This window comes from Stegodyphus dumicola, chromosome 5 (genome assembly GCF_044657685.1).
Source record: "Stegodyphus dumicola isolate Sdum_Otavi_A_Nest chromosome 5, ASM4465768v1".
Taxonomy (NCBI): domain Eukaryota; kingdom Metazoa; phylum Arthropoda; class Arachnida; order Araneae; family Eresidae; genus Stegodyphus; species Stegodyphus dumicola.
Window position 1 is genome coordinate 151562698 of NC_140772.1, and position 17898 is coordinate 151580595.

General features: G+C 32.1%; 2 protein-coding genes across 12 annotated transcripts in view; one reads left to right on the forward strand and one right to left on the reverse strand.

The window, feature by feature from the left end:
• Positions 1-16678, reverse strand: part of Argl (Argininosuccinate lyase) — a 147069-nt gene extending 130391 nt beyond the window's left edge. For 3 of the 7 annotated variants that reach the window (XM_085817229.1, XM_085817228.1, XM_085817226.1), the window contains exon 1: positions 16519-16678. In XM_085817229.1, the coding sequence (XP_085673355.1) occupies positions 16519-16653 (135 nt within the window). In that variant the 5' untranslated portion in view covers positions 16654-16678. Of the gene's footprint in view, positions 1-7849; positions 7987-16518 lie in introns of those variants that run through there. The other 4 variants (XM_085817227.1, XM_085817225.1, XM_085817235.1 and 1 more) reach the window with 2 other exon arrangements.
• A 178-nt stretch (positions 16679-16856) lies between these two features.
• The window catches only part of LOC118200204 (uncharacterized), a 196060-nt gene continuing 195018 nt past the window's right edge, over positions 16857-17898 (forward strand). For 3 of the 5 annotated variants that reach the window (XM_085817220.1, XM_085817223.1, XM_085817222.1), the window contains exon 1: positions 16859-17155. The gene's annotated coding sequence lies outside the window, so the exon portion shown is untranslated. Of the gene's footprint in view, positions 17156-17898 lie in introns of all 5 variants that reach the window. The other 2 variants (XM_085817224.1, XM_085817221.1) reach the window with 2 other exon arrangements.

Below are 17898 nucleotides of genomic sequence, written 5' to 3' on the forward strand. Positions count from 1 at the left end.
TTTGAATTTCTTGTGGAAGCAACTTAAATACGAGTAACTTACATTGAAAGAAATGTTTAATAAAGTAAACAAATAAATATTTACCAGATTTAAATTGTTCTAATATCCAAAACAATCGTCAACAATGTAAAAAACTGGGCAAACATGGATACGTTTCAGTTATTGATACCAGATTCAGAAATGTATGTATAATGTGCATGTATGCGTGTGGGTATTATACACATACATATATACAAGCATACATGAACACATACATACATTTTTGAATCCCCTCCCAATAAGACTACTGTAAAATATCTGCAAGAATACAGAATTTCGTCACAAAATCTCTAGAGGCAACAATGAGGAGATATGTTTCGTAGATAGCTAGGGTTGTCAGTATTTGCAAGAAGCTGAATATCTGCAATTTTTTACATTGTTTTCGGCAAAAACGAATCGCTGAGTAATTGGAGAACAGGAGAAGAAAAAAAGATTTGGTGAAAAATGTGGTTATGAAATCTTTTTTTGTGTGTAAACTTTTGATACTCTTCTGTTATCGGGACCAGATTCAGAAATGTATGTATGTATGTATGTGCATATATATGTGTGTGTGTGTATATATGTATACATGTGAACATACATACATACGTATGTACGAGGGTTGGAACTTTAATAGTGGCAACACAGCTGAAAAAACGCTACGCAACAAAACCAAAGAATATCGCGTATACCACACGTGAACTGCATACCTAACTTACCTCTCAGCAAAAAGACTCGTCCTGCCTACGTCACGCGCATGTGGAGTAATGTGAAGAATGGATCCTTGTATTAGCTCACGGTCTAAAGTAAGTGTTGTCAGGATGTTTTCAAAACAAGAACAACGATGTTGGATAAAAATTATATGTGCCGGAGGTCGTACAGCAAGACAGTGTCATCAAGGGCTTCAAGAGGCTTGCGGGGAATCTGCATTGCCTTACAGAACTGTAGCAAGATGGGTGAAAGCATTCAATGAAGGATGCCAAAACGTGGCAGACATGCTGCGGCCAGGTCGTCCGAGTGTCAGCGATGCAGACGTGCAAGCTGTTGCCACACTAATGGACAGTGATCGCCGCCAAACGATTCGTCAGCTGGCCGGACAAACAGGATTAGCGCATACGACTGTGCTGCAAATTCTGAAGGAACGCCTGTCCATGAGAAAAATTGCTTCACGATGGGTTCCACATCAATTGACGGAAATGCAGAAATGGCTACGATACGATGCTGCCCGAACCCACCTGGAGCGCTATGAGCGCAAAGGAGATGCTTTTTTACGCCGTATCATTACGCTGGATGAGACTTGGGCGCGATCATACCAGCCAGAACTGAAACGCCAATCAAACGAATGGCGTCATCACGGGTCACCACGACGTTCGAAATTTCATCAGAATCCCAGCAATGTGAAAGTTATGGTGATTCTCGTGTACAACTGTGATGGTGTCATCCAAACACATACCATTCACCCACAGCAGACCGTCACTGCGCAGTATTACTGCTCATTTTTGGAGCACAATCTCCGACCAGCTTTGAGGAAAAAACGGCGACACTTTCTGCAGAACGCTCCTCTCATTTTGCATGACAATGCTCGGCCGCATGCAGCGCAAGCTGTGACTGATTTGTTCAAGCGATGGGGCTGGGAAGTGCTTTACCATCCACCATACTCCCCAGATCTAAGCCCTTGTGACTATGACTTAATTCCTAAGATGAAGAAACCACTTCGTGGCACTCGCTTCCAAACTGTTCCTGAGATTCTTGCAGCAGTAGACCGGTCCATTCAAACTATCAACAAAACAGGCGCTGCTACAGGTATTCTGCGACTTCAGGGTTCCTATGCTTTTCTGTACACGGAAATTAAGTACTTTTAAGGACCTATGAGCAAATGAGAACTGAACAAATTCAATTAAAAATACTATCTGTGATTGAACTTCACTTTTGTAATACTGTCCTAAACATAAAAGTAGGATACATTACTATTAAACATAACTTAATTAACATAATTATTAATAAGTTATAGAATAAAATAAAACTTTATGAAATTTATCAAGTAGCATTAAATATTTTACACTTATAATAGTTGGATATATTAGAAAGAAGATAAGTGACATTTTATTTACATTTTACTAACAGTTAGACTTATTAAGATTGTTGTTTTACTTCTAAATTAATAGTTAGCTTTATGTTGATTTTTTTATGTCTCATTTTGGACAGAAACTAATGCAGCAAGTATGTGGAGAACAGAAACACACTCTGTCTTACACTCCATACACCTCAGTTTAAAAACTATCTAAGCGAATTGCATTCTGGTGAGAAAACAGAAATGGGAAATTATAGTAAAGCTGAAATTATAAACAACTAGGTAATTTACATAATAATAACTGTACATACTAATAGCAGTACATATCTTTCTTCAGCATGTTTCCTTTTCATTTTAGAATTTAAATTAAAGATTTCTGTTATACTAAAAACGCTAAATTTAGAAAGCATAGAAAAGCTGCTAATTTTATATCTTTAGTAATATGAACATTCAGAAGCAATATGAAATATATATGGTAAGGGCTGGTTACAGAGACGGTGTGGCAGAATTTTCAGAATTTAGTGACACTCCAAGCAACAAAATCTAGAAATGGCAAAACTTTTAGAATTTAGAGCAGGCATTGGAAGCAGAATTTAGGATCCGCAGAGATTGCATCAGGTGGGAAAATGCCTAGCGCCAGCCCTGTGTATGATGCATTCAGACATATAATATGAATCATTTAAATTGTCAGTTTTCAATTTCTTTACTAAGAAAAAATTTCTTTCTATAATGCCTGTCCTTCTGATAAGAATAAAAGCATTTTTGATATTTTCCATGTCTGTGTCTAGTGAAAATTAGAGAAAATAAAGGCAAGATAAACGTGTTAAGAAAAAGATTCTAATATCAGAAGTAAAACATTCAAATATTATGTTTTCTTTGTTCTTCCAGACCTTCTCCAAAAAGTAAGAAATACATCGTAAACTTTCTGCAAAATACATTCGTTACGTGTTAATAGCATGGAGACATTTTTCTGCAATTTTCTAGAATCTTTGGGTCTATAAATTTTGCCTTCAAATCCTTCTAAACTTTCTAAGCTGCAATGTCTAAAATCCTAAAGAAAAATTCTGTAACAATAAAAAGTCAGAAATATTTTGAGAAAAAATATCAGAGGGAAAAGGTGTAAAATTAATTTTATAGAGAAAACTGAATATTCTGATAATTCTGAATACTCTGAGACAATTTCATTGGAAAAACTCTTACCATGAAAAAATTTAAAAAGACATTTTAAATTATTTACATAGCTATTTTGCTTTTGCTAAAACTGTTTCGTTAATTGTTTCCTATACCTTGCTTGTTTTGCAGATTCAAAATATTGTATAATAAGTGGCCAAAATGGAACTTTATAACATGACAGCAAAAATTAAAAACAATTTATTTTAATGTTATTTTTTAAACATAATTTCAATATTTTACCACTATTTTAATGAAAATTATCCATGTTACAATGTTTTAAAAAAATGTCGAAAAATTCCCAGATCTCGAAATTAAAAATTTTTTACAGAAACTGATCTTAAAATCGCCAAAATGCTGATAAGTCGCCGAATTCAGAGCTATTTAATAAAAGAATTCACATCCCAAAAAGCCAAAAGTTGTTTAAGAGCTCTTCATTAGAAAAAATGAAATCATTTCAAAATACTTATGCTGCACTTCTTTTACTATAAAAGTCGAAAATCCCACGATTTATGTTAGAAATAGGAACGAATTATAACCCATTCACCCATTCAAAAGATAACCATATCTGTCAGTTGAATCACCAAAAATATTCCTCCAAAATGCTAATTCACACTCAAAATGGCAGTCATAAAAAACAGGCAGCTATTTCCGATGATTAAAATTAAGGACCTTCTGCCGATTTTGGCCGAAATTAAGGACTTTTAAGGACCAAAAATCGATTCCAAAAAACTTAAGGACTTTTAAGGACTCTTAAGGACCGTACGAACCCTGGACTTCCACATCGTTGGAAACGGGTTGTACACAATGCTGGCGACTATATTGAAGGACTGTAAAACATGGTGACATGAATCACTTTTGTATTCCTTGTAAATAAATAGTTGCCACTATTAAAGTTCCAACCCTCGTACATACTTATATACACGCATACATGGACATATACATCCATACACATACACATTTCTGAATACGGTCCCGATCCCAGAAGAGTACCAACTTTTTTTTAATGTATCAATTATATCTAAAGTATTCTTTCTTTTCATGTATTAATAATGTCTGTTGGCTTATAAAAATACCGTATTTATGCAAATCTAATGCGCATCTCCATTTTAAAACTTTAAATAATAAAAAAATTGTTTGTCGGCAAATGTAATGCGCATCAATGGTATGAGGAATTTATTGAATCTTATTTTATACAACAATGGATTTGTATATAAACTATCAATCAATGGTATGATAATTCTATTTAAATTTAGATACCATATTTTATACAACAATGGAATTATACATAAAATAGTAGAACATAGAATTAACCTATTAATGGGCTATTGTTATGTGAAACAATCATTGTTAATTACCACTACCGTATATACGGCACCTATCATAAAATATGAACATGAAATAAATCATAGCATTTCTATCTAGCTAACAGTTTCTACAATCAGTGATTAATAGTAAACGTCTTTATTCACTAATGTTTTCATCACTGGAATCCTCGCAGCTCTCTTCGTCAGAAGCAGATTCATTTCTTCTTTCCTCATCATCATCATCGTCATCCTCAGCGTTCCAAAGCACGTCATCTTCACTGCCATTCAATAAATTTGAAATGCAGCATTTCTTGAAAGATTTCAAAATGATTGGTGCTTCGATGCTTTTCCAGGCAGCAGAAACCCAGTGTGCAACAATGTGCGGTGCAGCACGCTTAATTTTTCCTGTCGGGGTCAATTCATGGTTTAGCTCACAAAACCATTTTTCGTACTCCGCCTGAACATACCCCTTAAAAGGTTTATTTATACTAACGTCCAGGGATTGTAACACAGACGTCATCCCTCCAGGAATGATAACAAGATCACTGCCTAGGCTGTACATCTTCTTTTTTACGTCATCGGTGAGATGACCACAAAATGCATCCAGACAAAGCATTGATGGTGGATTGGAGAGCCCACCGGGATGGCGTTCCCATGCATTTCGGACCCAATCAAGCATTAATGATTCCGTCATCCACCCCTTCTCTTGGTTTCGAATCAGGACATCATCTGGACACAGCTTTTCATTCTTAGGGGTTTTAGGGCATGTTTTCCGTTGAAGATTTAGAAAGGGGGAAGTTTGCACCCGTTCGCTGTAATTGCCAGCATCACTGTTATGCGTTGTTTTTCACATCCCGAAGTTTTGATGATAACTTCCCTAGTCCCCTTCTCCGTAATGGCGTAGTTAAAAGGCATATCAAACGAAATTGGCATCTCGTCAGCATTGCCAATTTGCCCCATTGAAAAATCCTTTTCCTTCCGAAGTGAGAAGACATACCGCTGAAATGTTAGTAGTTTTTCCTCAAAATCTGCAGGACACTTTTGCCATATTGTTGTACGACATCTTAGAGATAAGCCCATCCACTTCATAAACCGATCCACGGCTAGCCTTAAACTCTTGTTTCGTAATTTCAAGAACTTCAGTCTCCTCTTTTACTTTATTTCTTATGGTGTCACTAGTCACAGGTTGTCCATTCTTCATCCTTTCACATACAAATTCCAAAAATTTTTCTTCAATTTTAGGGTGTCTTCCTTTGCGAGGGCCAGTGAATTTCTTTCTACTAGCTTTAGTTGCAAACCGTGCCAATATCTGTTGCCGCCACAAGCGAACGTTGCTCTCAACTACGTTGAACTCTCTCCCTGCCTTTCTATTGCCATTTTTTTCAGCATAAAGAATTACTTTACGTTTGAAAGTAGCATCATATGACATTCTTCTCTGTTTGCCTTCCATTTCATGACTACGTACTCTGCAGTTTGTATCCTCTATGCAATAATGTGTCAACAATAAATGTAACGGTAAATGTAGTCGAGAAATACGGTAATTCATTGTTACGATCTAAGTTTGGTTGACGCCATCGGCAAACTTTGCACTCAAATCTAATGCGCACCCCAATTTTGAATGCTACATTTGGCCAAAAACGATACGCATTAGATTTACGTAAATACGGTACTGACAGCTTGGGAATGTTTCTAAAAAAATTTACAAAAACCACGAATTTGCTACAGCAAACAACAGAAGTTTTCTAAACAACTATGAATTGAGAGGTTTTCCTCCATTTATAAGCTTTTTAAATGCACGAGCACATTCTGGTATTTTCTCAAAAAGGAAAACCGTAAAATTACGAGATATCTATTTATTAAAAGTGCATGCTCCTGAATTTTAATTTTTCTGCCGTAGCGCTCTCTTCAAATAAGTCGCATGCAGCGTTAAACGGGGAAATGAAACAATTTAATAACAATTCTATTAAAAATAGCAAACTAAATAAATCAATACAAAAACCATAACAATATATGCGTTCTTACCGATATCACAAAAAATATTCTAGGCTGTATAAATTATGTCTAGTTCCTTTTTGATTGATATGCATATTCGTGTTGGGGAGGTTTCTGTAGACAAGGGTTTCTAAAATGCATTGGTTTCTAAATTAATTTTTCTGAAAAATTTAATTTTTTTAAAAAATTTAATTTAATACTAGACTTTACATGGCTTAATTCTCAAAATACTTCATTATTGGTATTTTCCTTTTAGACCTTTATTTTAATTGCTAATTTCTCAAGGTACCACTTTATTGGTATTTTTTTTTTTTTTTTTTGGGGGGGGGGGACAATCTTCACTATGTATTTACTTTTAGTTTTGACTTTTACCCTTGCCTGCATGAATGATGAAACACAAATTGAATGATTGTAGAGTTAGGTTTGGAGGCAACTTTCCCTTGATAAGTCTGACTCCTGCCTGCTCAACAGTCATTCACTTATGCATTAAAAAATAATAATAATAATAATTTTTTAGATTAATTTTAATTTGCCAAATTGGTGAATTTATTTTCATTGTTTGGTTTTTCATTTGATTTACTTATGCTATCTGAATTTAAATGATATTGTAGATTAGTTCGAAAATTAAATCTTTTATATGTTTGCACATTTTTTAATTATTTTAACTTTAAATTTGCTTTTTACGTGTATACATGTTTGTTAAAATATATATATACATACATATATACGAATATATATATATATATATACGACCTTGTTGGTTAGAGGGTTAAAAATTGAAAAATATAGAAAAAGTAAACCACGAAAGTTAAAGCAATAAAAAACAATTTTTACACTTAAAATTAGTTTCTAAGCAAAAAAACAAGCAATTCGGCCCACAGACAAGGCAGATTTTTTCGATGCAGAAAACTGAAAGTTTACTTTTGGTTCCACTTGGCAAAAAAAAAAAAAAAAAAAAAAAAAAAAACTGACTTAATTCACTGTTCTGCCAAGTTTCAAATGCAAACAAATATAATTGCTATGGTAAACAAAAATTAGGCTTAGCCGCACTTAAACAACTTTTAAATTGTTGATATTTCTACAACTATTGCATGCAGATTAACTACATAATGGATTGAATGCACATCCGATAATATATTTATAATATTTATTCCGATCAAAAGAAATATAACAGAACTTTGGAATTTTCCTCAGATATTTTCGTACAAGCGTTCACAATATCACACAATATAATCAGTAGTTATATTTCAAACTAGTAAAAACATTAAATACAACGCAATACAAAGCATACCTAAAGAAAAAACAAATCTCAGTTCTCGCGGAACCAGTAACTAAGCAACTGAACTCAGATGCTCTCTCTCCAGCCTTTTATAGCTTTCAACCAGTCATAGGATATTTCTAGTACTTTCATTTTTTCAAACTGGAAAGCTATAAGAGGATAGAATTACGGTTACAGCTAACATAGTGACCAATTACATTTACTCAGTTTCAATACAAAGATATCCATTTACTAAATGGTAAATGCACGTGCTTTTGTATTCTTACTTTTTCAGCACAGCTTTCTCTTACAATTTGTCTTGCGCTGCATTGCACAGAGAAATAGAACAATTTTTATTATAATTCTACTAAAATTAGATATCTAAATACAAAATTTGTAACAATATATATATATATATATATATTTTTGGTACAGTTTATTGCAACCAAAAAGGAAGGTACACGACTACATGTTATAGTAGACCTATATATAAAATTCCAATATTCTGAGGTTACTCGTTTTTGAGTTATGCAAGATACATACGTAACGACATACATACGTAACGTAACCAAAAAATACCTTATGAACCCATTTTACATCAATTTTATAACCCATTTTGGGGAAAACAGTCCTTCATTCTGTAATTACATAAAGATGTCACTCAAAAACATTGTTAAATTGCATGCAATAGCTGCCAAAATGGATATTTTTGTTGAAATATGAAAGCCGGTATATTTTGTGATTCCAATACTTCCTTTACTTTGTATACGGAAGTAATACATAAAAACTCAAAACACCTTCATCAAAAACTGTAAAATACATTTAAAAATAAAAAGCCAAATACAGTTAAAAAAAAACAACAAATTTAACAATTAAAATTGGAGTTTCTACGCAAAAACAAGTAACCTGGCTCGAAGCATGAAGACAGATTTTTCGGTGCACAAAACTGAAAGTTTACTTTTGGTCGCACTCGACAAAAAGACGCTGAAGTTTGAGCAGAAACTGACTTTATTTACTATTCTAGTTAAGTTTCAAATGTAAACAAATGGCATCTTAATTACGCTTAGTAACACTTAACCCTTTGAGGTTATGGAAATGAGCAGTTTCCGTTTACTTAATTCGCGCAGCATTAGGAGTAAACAGTAGTCGAACTTTTGGTGCAGCCAATTGCAACCAATAAGGGAGGTAGACAATTACATGTTATAGCAGTCTCGTACACAAAATTTCAGCGTTCTAAGGCTACTTGTTTTTGAGTTACAAGAGATACATGCAGACATAGAGACCATGAAAAAAGTCTCTTCTGAATCCATTTTACAATCCGTTTTGAGAAAAAGTTTCTTTGGTACTATTCAGTTTCGAGGGCCGTAAAAAATCGCCAAACTATTGTTGATGCCAAAGCTGCCAAAAATAATTGTGGCAAGAAAGGAAGTATAATAGTAAATAACTATCTAAGATTGATGTTTTAATTTAGAATGAAAGGTTAATTTTATATAATACTTTTTTATTATTATAATTTATATAAAAAAGGCTAAACATGACTGAATGGAAGCAAAAGAGTAAATAACTATTTCAGATCATTATTATAATTTATTTATAATTTATATAAAAATTGCTAAACATAACTGAATGAATGTCTGCATCGCTACTTCGCTACCGACTTATCGCTAAAGCATAATTTCATCTCGTTGGTTGTTCAAACGTAATTCTCTATGATGAATGATGCCTTTTCTTTGAAAATATTCTCGTTAAAGTGCAGAATCACCCACTTATTTGTTTGCCGCTTTTTACAAGGCTAAAAACAATTGGATTTTTGTCAATTTTCTTTGACATTTCAAGTGAAAATAGGTCGATGTGTACATGGATAAAGTCAAGGGAATGCACAATGCCATTTTTGTGCAATTCTGGGATGTTTTTTTTAAGTGAAAATAGGTTGATGTGTACATGGATACCGAGTATGTGCAATTCTTAAAAACACGTCAAACAGTGGGTGATTCTGCACTTTGCCCAAAATTCTATTGCCGACTTTTCGTCATGGGCAATTCCCAAATTGTTAAATCCATAGGATATTAAAAAAGGATTTAAAATAAAAAAAAAAGGATTTAAAAATTAAACTAGTATTTCAATGGCGTCTTAAGAAATATAGAACTATATAAACTTACGCAATCTGAAATCAGCGGGTACGCTAGATTTGGCACGCTGTTAAATGGGCACGTTTGCTAGATTTGGCGCTTTTGCGCATATATTTTCGCTGCAATTTTTTACGGTCCTCAAAAAGGAATAGTACCGTTTCTTTTATTCTGTTCTTACATACAGATGTCACACAAAAGCATTGTTCAAATGTATTCGAGAGCAGTCAAAATGGATATTTTTGTTGAAACATGATGCCTGAAATTTTTCGCAATTACAATACAAGTATAAATCAGAAAACTGCTCAGCATCAAGCACAAACCTAGCACCAAAATTCTAAAATGAGACATAAAATGAAGTGCATGCTGTTTTAAAGCGAGTCGCATTATACTATATGCTTGCAGAAATGTCTAGAGAAGTGAAAGCTGCCTTGGAGATGCTATGTGCATACCTGGGTTGTAATATAAATACTTTTTGCCAATATCATGTATTGCTGCAAAAATATTTTTTAGCAACATCATGGGTTGTCACATAAATACTACTTTTCAGTAATATGGTGCATTGCCTCATCTATACATCTTTGTGTTTTTTTTTTTTTTTTTTTTTTTTGGTAAGGATGCATTACCTCATTTTTGTGTTTATGTACCTCATTTTTAATGTGCTCAGTTTGAAACTGTGCATACATGATAGTAAATTCAACAATTTTGATTATTCTAGATACCTATGTTGACAATTTAACCTTTTAACTGTCATGCCCGAGATTCACTGGTGTTCGAAAATGTCACGCCCGAGTATTTCTCGGGGTAATTTTTTTTTTGAGTGCATCGTATTGTCATACCCGAATATATATCGGGAGATGTTTATTTCGGCTACATTTGGTTTTTCCAATAAAAAAATTTGACAATTTGTGTACTCAAATCATGAAAATAACTTGAGAGTTAAAGGGTTAATGTTCCTTTCATTGTCAGCTTCTAGAACACACATAGCCATTTTCTCATTTATAGTAATTCGGCATTACTTATATGCATAATTGGTGACTCTGCTGTAATGGAAACACACAGACAAATTAACATGTGAAACTGAAAAAAAGAGGAAAATAAGTTATTTACAATAGAAGGGTATTATACGCTTTCGTAGACATTTAAGAGAGCAAAGAGAAAATTTCCAAAAAATCACTCAAACATTACTAATGACTATCAGAACACAATACCTTGACATCTGGAAGCATTGTAAAACTCTTCATACAATTCAGAATGGAAAATATATAATTGGACTTTAATAAAGGAGGATTTTCAGATAACATAACAAAACAATGACAGTACAATTTGTCATGGTGTATTAAATGTTTATGAAACCTTATTAAAATAAAGAAAACAAAACAAAACAAACAAACAAAAAAAAAACACTTGATAAAAGATCACGTTATATTGAATGATAAGAATAATTTTGATTTTTTAATTTGAATGAAATTTTAAAACAATAAAATTATGAAACACCTAAATCATTAGTGAAAATTATAAAAATATATAACTTCTCCAATAGGCAGCTTTCACATTTCATTCTGAATGCATGTACAAGAAATACAGTGGTTCATGTTTGTTTTCTAACACTTCTGTTTTTTAAGTTTATATGCACAGATACTGTACTAAATATTGAAACACAGACTTCGATCTTTTTCTACTATAGTACTTTTTCCTCTATTTTAAGCCTTGCTTGTAATAAAATAAATATCATCAAAATATTCATTGCAATAAAATAATTTACTTAATTACAAACAAACAATTAATAAATTAACAATTTATTATTAACAAACTCACAATAATTCAGACACTCAAAACTTCCATTGATATGAGATGAGGCAGATTAAGTTTCTTGTCATAATTTTTTGTTTAAAATCAAAATGCATCATAATTATAGTTTGCATTTGAAAATTATTACTTGTTTAGTAAAATGTATTAATAGTTCTACATCTGAGCAAAATATATGGATAATTTCATATCTGAACATAGCAAGATGCTACATATTCATGAGAAGTTCTTTAGAAGTTAAACTAGTCATAATTTTAAACATGGTAAAAGTATTCAAAACATCCAAAAAATCCTTGTTATGTAAAGCATACTGTTGAAAGTGCACTGAAGCCAGCATCATATTCCAAGCTAATACAAAGCTGTAGGAAATTTATCTATGAAAAATCGGTACTCTTCTGTTATCAGGTCTGGATTCAGAAATGTACATATGTATGTGCATATACTATATGGTACACATTCGTATGTACGAGCATATATGCATGCAACACAAACACATATGTCCATACATACATTTCTGAATCCAGTCCTGATAACGGAAGAGTACCGAAAAATCAAATAAACTCAAAAACTAATGCTGCAAAACTTACAGCAGATTTAGAAAAACGGTTTCCAATAAAAATTAATCCTGAAAGTGCAAGAAGAAATATTGCAGCATTTGGATACAGCAGGTGTTTAGCAAGAAGCAAATTCTTTATCAACAAGAAAAAAAGGAAAATACACCAGACATTTACAAAATTTATGGAAGCCAAGATTTATTAAAAAAAAAAAAAAAAAAAAAAAAAAAAGATTCTATTTGCAAAGGAGTTAAAATTTAATACATTTAGATCTGCAAATGGCTATGTAGAGAAAGATGAAATCTTCTGGGACAGGAAATATACAAGCTGATCTTTGGAATATGGTAACTGGTAGTTTGGCGACATTTTGGAGGCGATAAAGGTTACTACCTAGGACTTTGGTAATAATGTGAGAATCGCTCAGTTCCGATTACGCATTATTTTGTGTGAGGGAAATGAGAGATCATGAGATATGTCATGTGACATTAATGGACGAATTAAAGTTGTTTAATCAGAAAAGGGGGGAAATCTGGAAATTTCGTATTTAGCTATATTCTGTGTTGTGTGAAACGTGACATTAATGGACAAATTACAGTTCTTTAATTGGAAAAGGGGGTTAATTTGGAAAAGCTTCATTGTGTGTTGTGTGAAATAGTGTTGATTCATTTTCGGATTGCATGGCGCCATGTAAAGTGAATTCTAAATTTTTAATGCGTTTATCTGATAATAATAATAAGTTGAGATTGTGTGAAAGGAAGGATATTACAGATAAGTTTGAATGGCTGTGCAAGAAATCTGGTGAAAATGGACATTTTGTGAAACGGAGTGTAAGGAAGGGTACGTGGTTTACTGAAAGTAGTTTGAGTATAGGTGAAATTTTATTAATTTCTTATTACTTGGTGAATAGACTTCCAGTTGACTACTGGATTTAGGATTTAGAAATTAGCAGTAGTACTGCAGCGACGTAATGAAGATTCTGAAGAAGATTAGGTAAGTTAGTATTTATAATCATTTGAGGATATTATTTTTATGCATTGTTCTAAATGTAAGGAGTAAATAAATTAAAATGGTATTATTTGAAAATTGTTATTAGCAATGATTTAGTTTAAAGTAATTAGGATTGTAATCTAATTTTTATTAATTTAATGTAAGTGCTTATTTAAGTAGTGTTTTTTAATTTAATTATATTTTAATTTAATGATCCTGATTTTGTGAGTTATATGTTTGTAGTATTTTGGAATATGTTTGAGTAGTATACGTTGAGTATTTTCATGCATTTTCGTGAAATTTTTCTAATTTATGAGAAAAAAGCAGTGTACATGGATATAGTGAAGAGTGTGTGCAATGCCATTTTTGTGCAATTGTGGGATGTTTTTTTAAGTAAAAATAAGTCGACGTGTACATGGTTTAGTGATATTCTAATTAAATGATAGTTATTTTGTGAATTTTATGTTTGTAGGAATTTGGTATACGTTTTAGTTGAAGTAAACGTGCATGAAAATATTTTAAGTATTTGACACTAAGTATTTGTAATGTTTGCGGTATGAATTCGTTGGTGACGTTTATAATATAATAGATAATTTAGAGGTAAAAGTTTTTGGATATTTTATTTATTTTATACGTGGAAATGTTCATATTTGGAAAGGGTATATACTTTTTCGCGATAAGGTAATTTCATATATGTTCTTTTTACCGGGTTTAAAGATTCAGAAAATTGTCATGCATTTTCGTGAAATTTTTCTAATTTATGAGAAAAAAGCAGTGTACATGGATATAGTGAAGAGTGTGCGCAATGCCATTTTTGTGCAATTCTGGGATTTTTTTTAAGTAAAAATAAGTCGACGAGTACATGGTTTAGTGATATTTTAATTAAATGATAGTTATTTTGTGAATTTTATGTTTGTAAGAATTTGGTATACGTTTTAGCTGAAGTAAATGTGCATGGAAATAATTTAAATATTTGACACTAAGCATTTGTAATGTTTGCGGTATGAATTCGTTGGTGACGTTTAGAATATAATACATAATTTAGAGGTAAAAGTTTTTAGATATTTTATTTATTTTATACGTAGAAATGTTCATATTTGGAAAGGGTATATACTTTTTTGCGATAAGGTAATTTCATATATGTTCTTTTTACTGGGTTTAAAGATTCAGAAAGTTGTCATGCATTTTCGTGAAATTTTTCTAATTTATGAGAAAAAAGCAGTGTACGTGGATATAGTGAAGAGTGTGCGCAATGCCATTTTTGTGCAATTCTGGGATGTTTTTTTAAGTAAAAATAAGTCTACGTGTACGTGGTTTATGTGTATGTGTTATTGTGGAAAAACGCGCAAGGAGTGGTTTATGTGTATGTGTTATTGTGGAAAAATGAGCAAGGAGTTTGCGATTGTGCACTTTTCCCCAATTTTGCAGTGAATATTTGTCATGATTAAACAGTTTTGTTAGATAAAATTTCTAGTATAAGTGTAATTTGGCTAGTAGATTGTTGTAAAAAGTGTTCAGTAAATAAAAAGAAAAGAAACATGTCTTTACTTCGTGAAGACAAAATGGCGGCGGAAAAAAAAAATAGAGGGTTGCTGTAGCAGAGTTGGTCGCCAAGTTACCATAATCTAAAGATCAACCAATATACATTTTATAGAAAATAATATGGATAAGTATAAATATTTGCAGTGAAAGCATGTGGAAGAAAACTTCGACTTCAAAATATGGTACTCTTCTGCAGGGCTTAATTTCTAAAAGTAGAAGGGCCGGAGCCCTATGAAAGAGGAACAAGAGTAAATAAATAAACAAAATGACTATTAAAATCATTACTAATTTTTAAATTAAATAGTTAATGAGTATCAAATTAATTAATAATTATTTTAATTGAAAAATATTAATTAATATTTATTATTGTTTAACTTGTAATTATCGTTTAATTAATTCACAATTTATTATTAATGTATTAAAATAATTAAAGATTAAAGTAATTAAATAAAATGTAAAGAGATAAATTTAAATTTAATAAGCGATTTTTTTTTATATAATTTTATTGCTAAAAATAAAATTCTCTACTAAAATAACTGTTCCGTTACATAAAAAAGTTCCAGAGCTTTCTTATTTAGGGCTCCGGTGCACTCCAACTAGAATTAGAATATATCCCAAAAAAATAAGAGGTACCGGCACAATTTAAGCTCTGCTCTTCTGTTAGCGGGCCTGGGTTCAGAAACATTCATGTGTATGTATGCATATATATACAAAAACTGGGACTGGATTCAGAAATGTATGTGTGAACATACATTCATACATATGTATGTATACATGCACACACACTGGAACCCGTACCGATAACAGAAGAGTACCCGAAATACATTCAAGTCTTAATCTGAAACATAACAACTACATACATAAATGTTCACTTGTGGTTATTATATAGTTCTGAAGTTCATGTTCTGAAACTTCATGTTCTCTACACCTTTTTTAATGGCCGGGTGCTTTAATAGCCTGTAGCCTTGCACCACTACAATGGCAATATGTGATGGTCATTCCATTCTGGAAGCACACAATAGCTGACCGCCGTTGCCTCCTATGAAGTGATGGATAGTTACAACCATGCCTTTTCTGGGATTCGAACCCGGGCCCATCGCTACAGCAACCAGTGTCACTAACCACTATACCAGCTGGGCAACGAAATTCTCCAAACTTAAATCTTATTGAACATACATTAAGCAAGTTGGAGGAAGAATAGGGAAACATGACATTTCTTCTGAAGCTCTACTAAGAGCAATTTCTATGGAGGAAGAGTACAAAACAGAACATTCTCATAGTAATAAATGAATTGAACCCATGCCAAAGTGTAATTCTAGCTAAAAAATATCCAAAAAATATTCAATCTCGTTGTTTGCGTGTTTTTTCTAAAATAAAACCGTTTGTTGAAAGTCTCCGAATACTTACGTGGATTCATTTTCAGAATTTTTTTTTAATAAATAGTTTCCCCCCCCCTGAAAACTTTTCCAAAGCAAGCAGGTTTTAAAAATGGTGATTAATCGCGTACGCGAAAAAAAAATAAAGTTATTCCGATAACACTTAGTAACTGACATTTGATGTTCGCCCGGAAACAAATATGAGAAACTGTATTATTCTGCCACAATATTAAATCAAAATCTCGCGCGTTCCAGAGACCAACATCGCATTTTTATAAAACAGCAAAAGTTTCTAAAAAGTCTCATACCTCGTTTGGACCTCCATCGCCGCTCATATTTAAACGTAATAATAATGTTTTGATATTTAATTTATCTCTTAAAAATCTTGCCTTGATTGTTATCATTAATCGTAAGGCGCCATCTGTTGGATTACTTTTAATCATGTTGTCAAAACCAAAACAAACTCAATTCACGTTTACAGGCAATTATTTATGCAAATATCGACACACACACACACACATATATATATATATATATATTGTTATGCTGCATGCTATTATATAAAAATTTATTTTTTGTCGTAATGAACTCAAATTAATTCAATATTTTGAATATATTCTATTACTACCAGATGGCATCTTTCTCAACAATTGCGAATGACACATTAAATTAAAATTAACTAGGATTGATTTTTATTTACAGGTTAAGTGTAAATTAACTGGAATTAAATTACGGAATGGTTTGCTTAAATCTAAAGTACAACAGATGAGGACTTTATGTAAACAAATTGACCAATATTACATCACCTTCTTTCGTTTAATGTGCTTTCATGCATGCAATTTTTAAACGTGGATGATTCTAAAAAATAATGACCTCCTGGTATTGGATGACATCTTTAAAAAGCATACATCTTTATTATATAAGCTATGTGTATTATCCTTTCAGGTATAGCTAAACCTCTGTTTTCAGTAGTCTGATTGAAGTTTTGTTAAAAAATCGTGAAGTATAGTTTTTAAAATAAATATACGTAGTTAAAAGTAATATTTGACTTCGAAAGCAATCCTACTGTGATGCGTCAACACTTAACATTTTGTTCTAATTTGTCTTAGTACTTTTGCATTACAGATTTTAGGAATTAACAGAAGTATAGAACGATTTCTTAAGAATTTTGTGGTAGTAATTTCTCATGCTCATGATATTGCTGGATTGAATCCTTAGAGAACATCCAATCTAGACTCAAAATAATAAAATGCATGTAATAGTGAGAAAAACTGGAAAAGGAATTTTCGTTATTATTTTAATACATAATTTGCCCTGCCATCAAGAAGCTCTTAAATAGTTTATTGCATTTGTGTACTCTCTATGCATGTCCCATAAATGATTTTATGGAAAGAATAATATACACTGCAATAAAACCCTGATGGTTTTTCTTGCAGTGTATCTAATAATTAATATTGACATGTAAAGATTTTTTGCTGGATTATGTTTTGATGTATTTTGCTTGGCAGTGCAATTTGAAAGTATTTCTTAGTACCATTCAAATTTTTCTCAACATTTTTGACTTTTATTTCTCTCCCATCAAAACTACATTCGCATACCAATCTATCATCCACCTGTTGGTAACCAAAAAACTATAAAATGAATATTTATTGATGATGGTATATGAAATATGAAACATGAGATTTAAA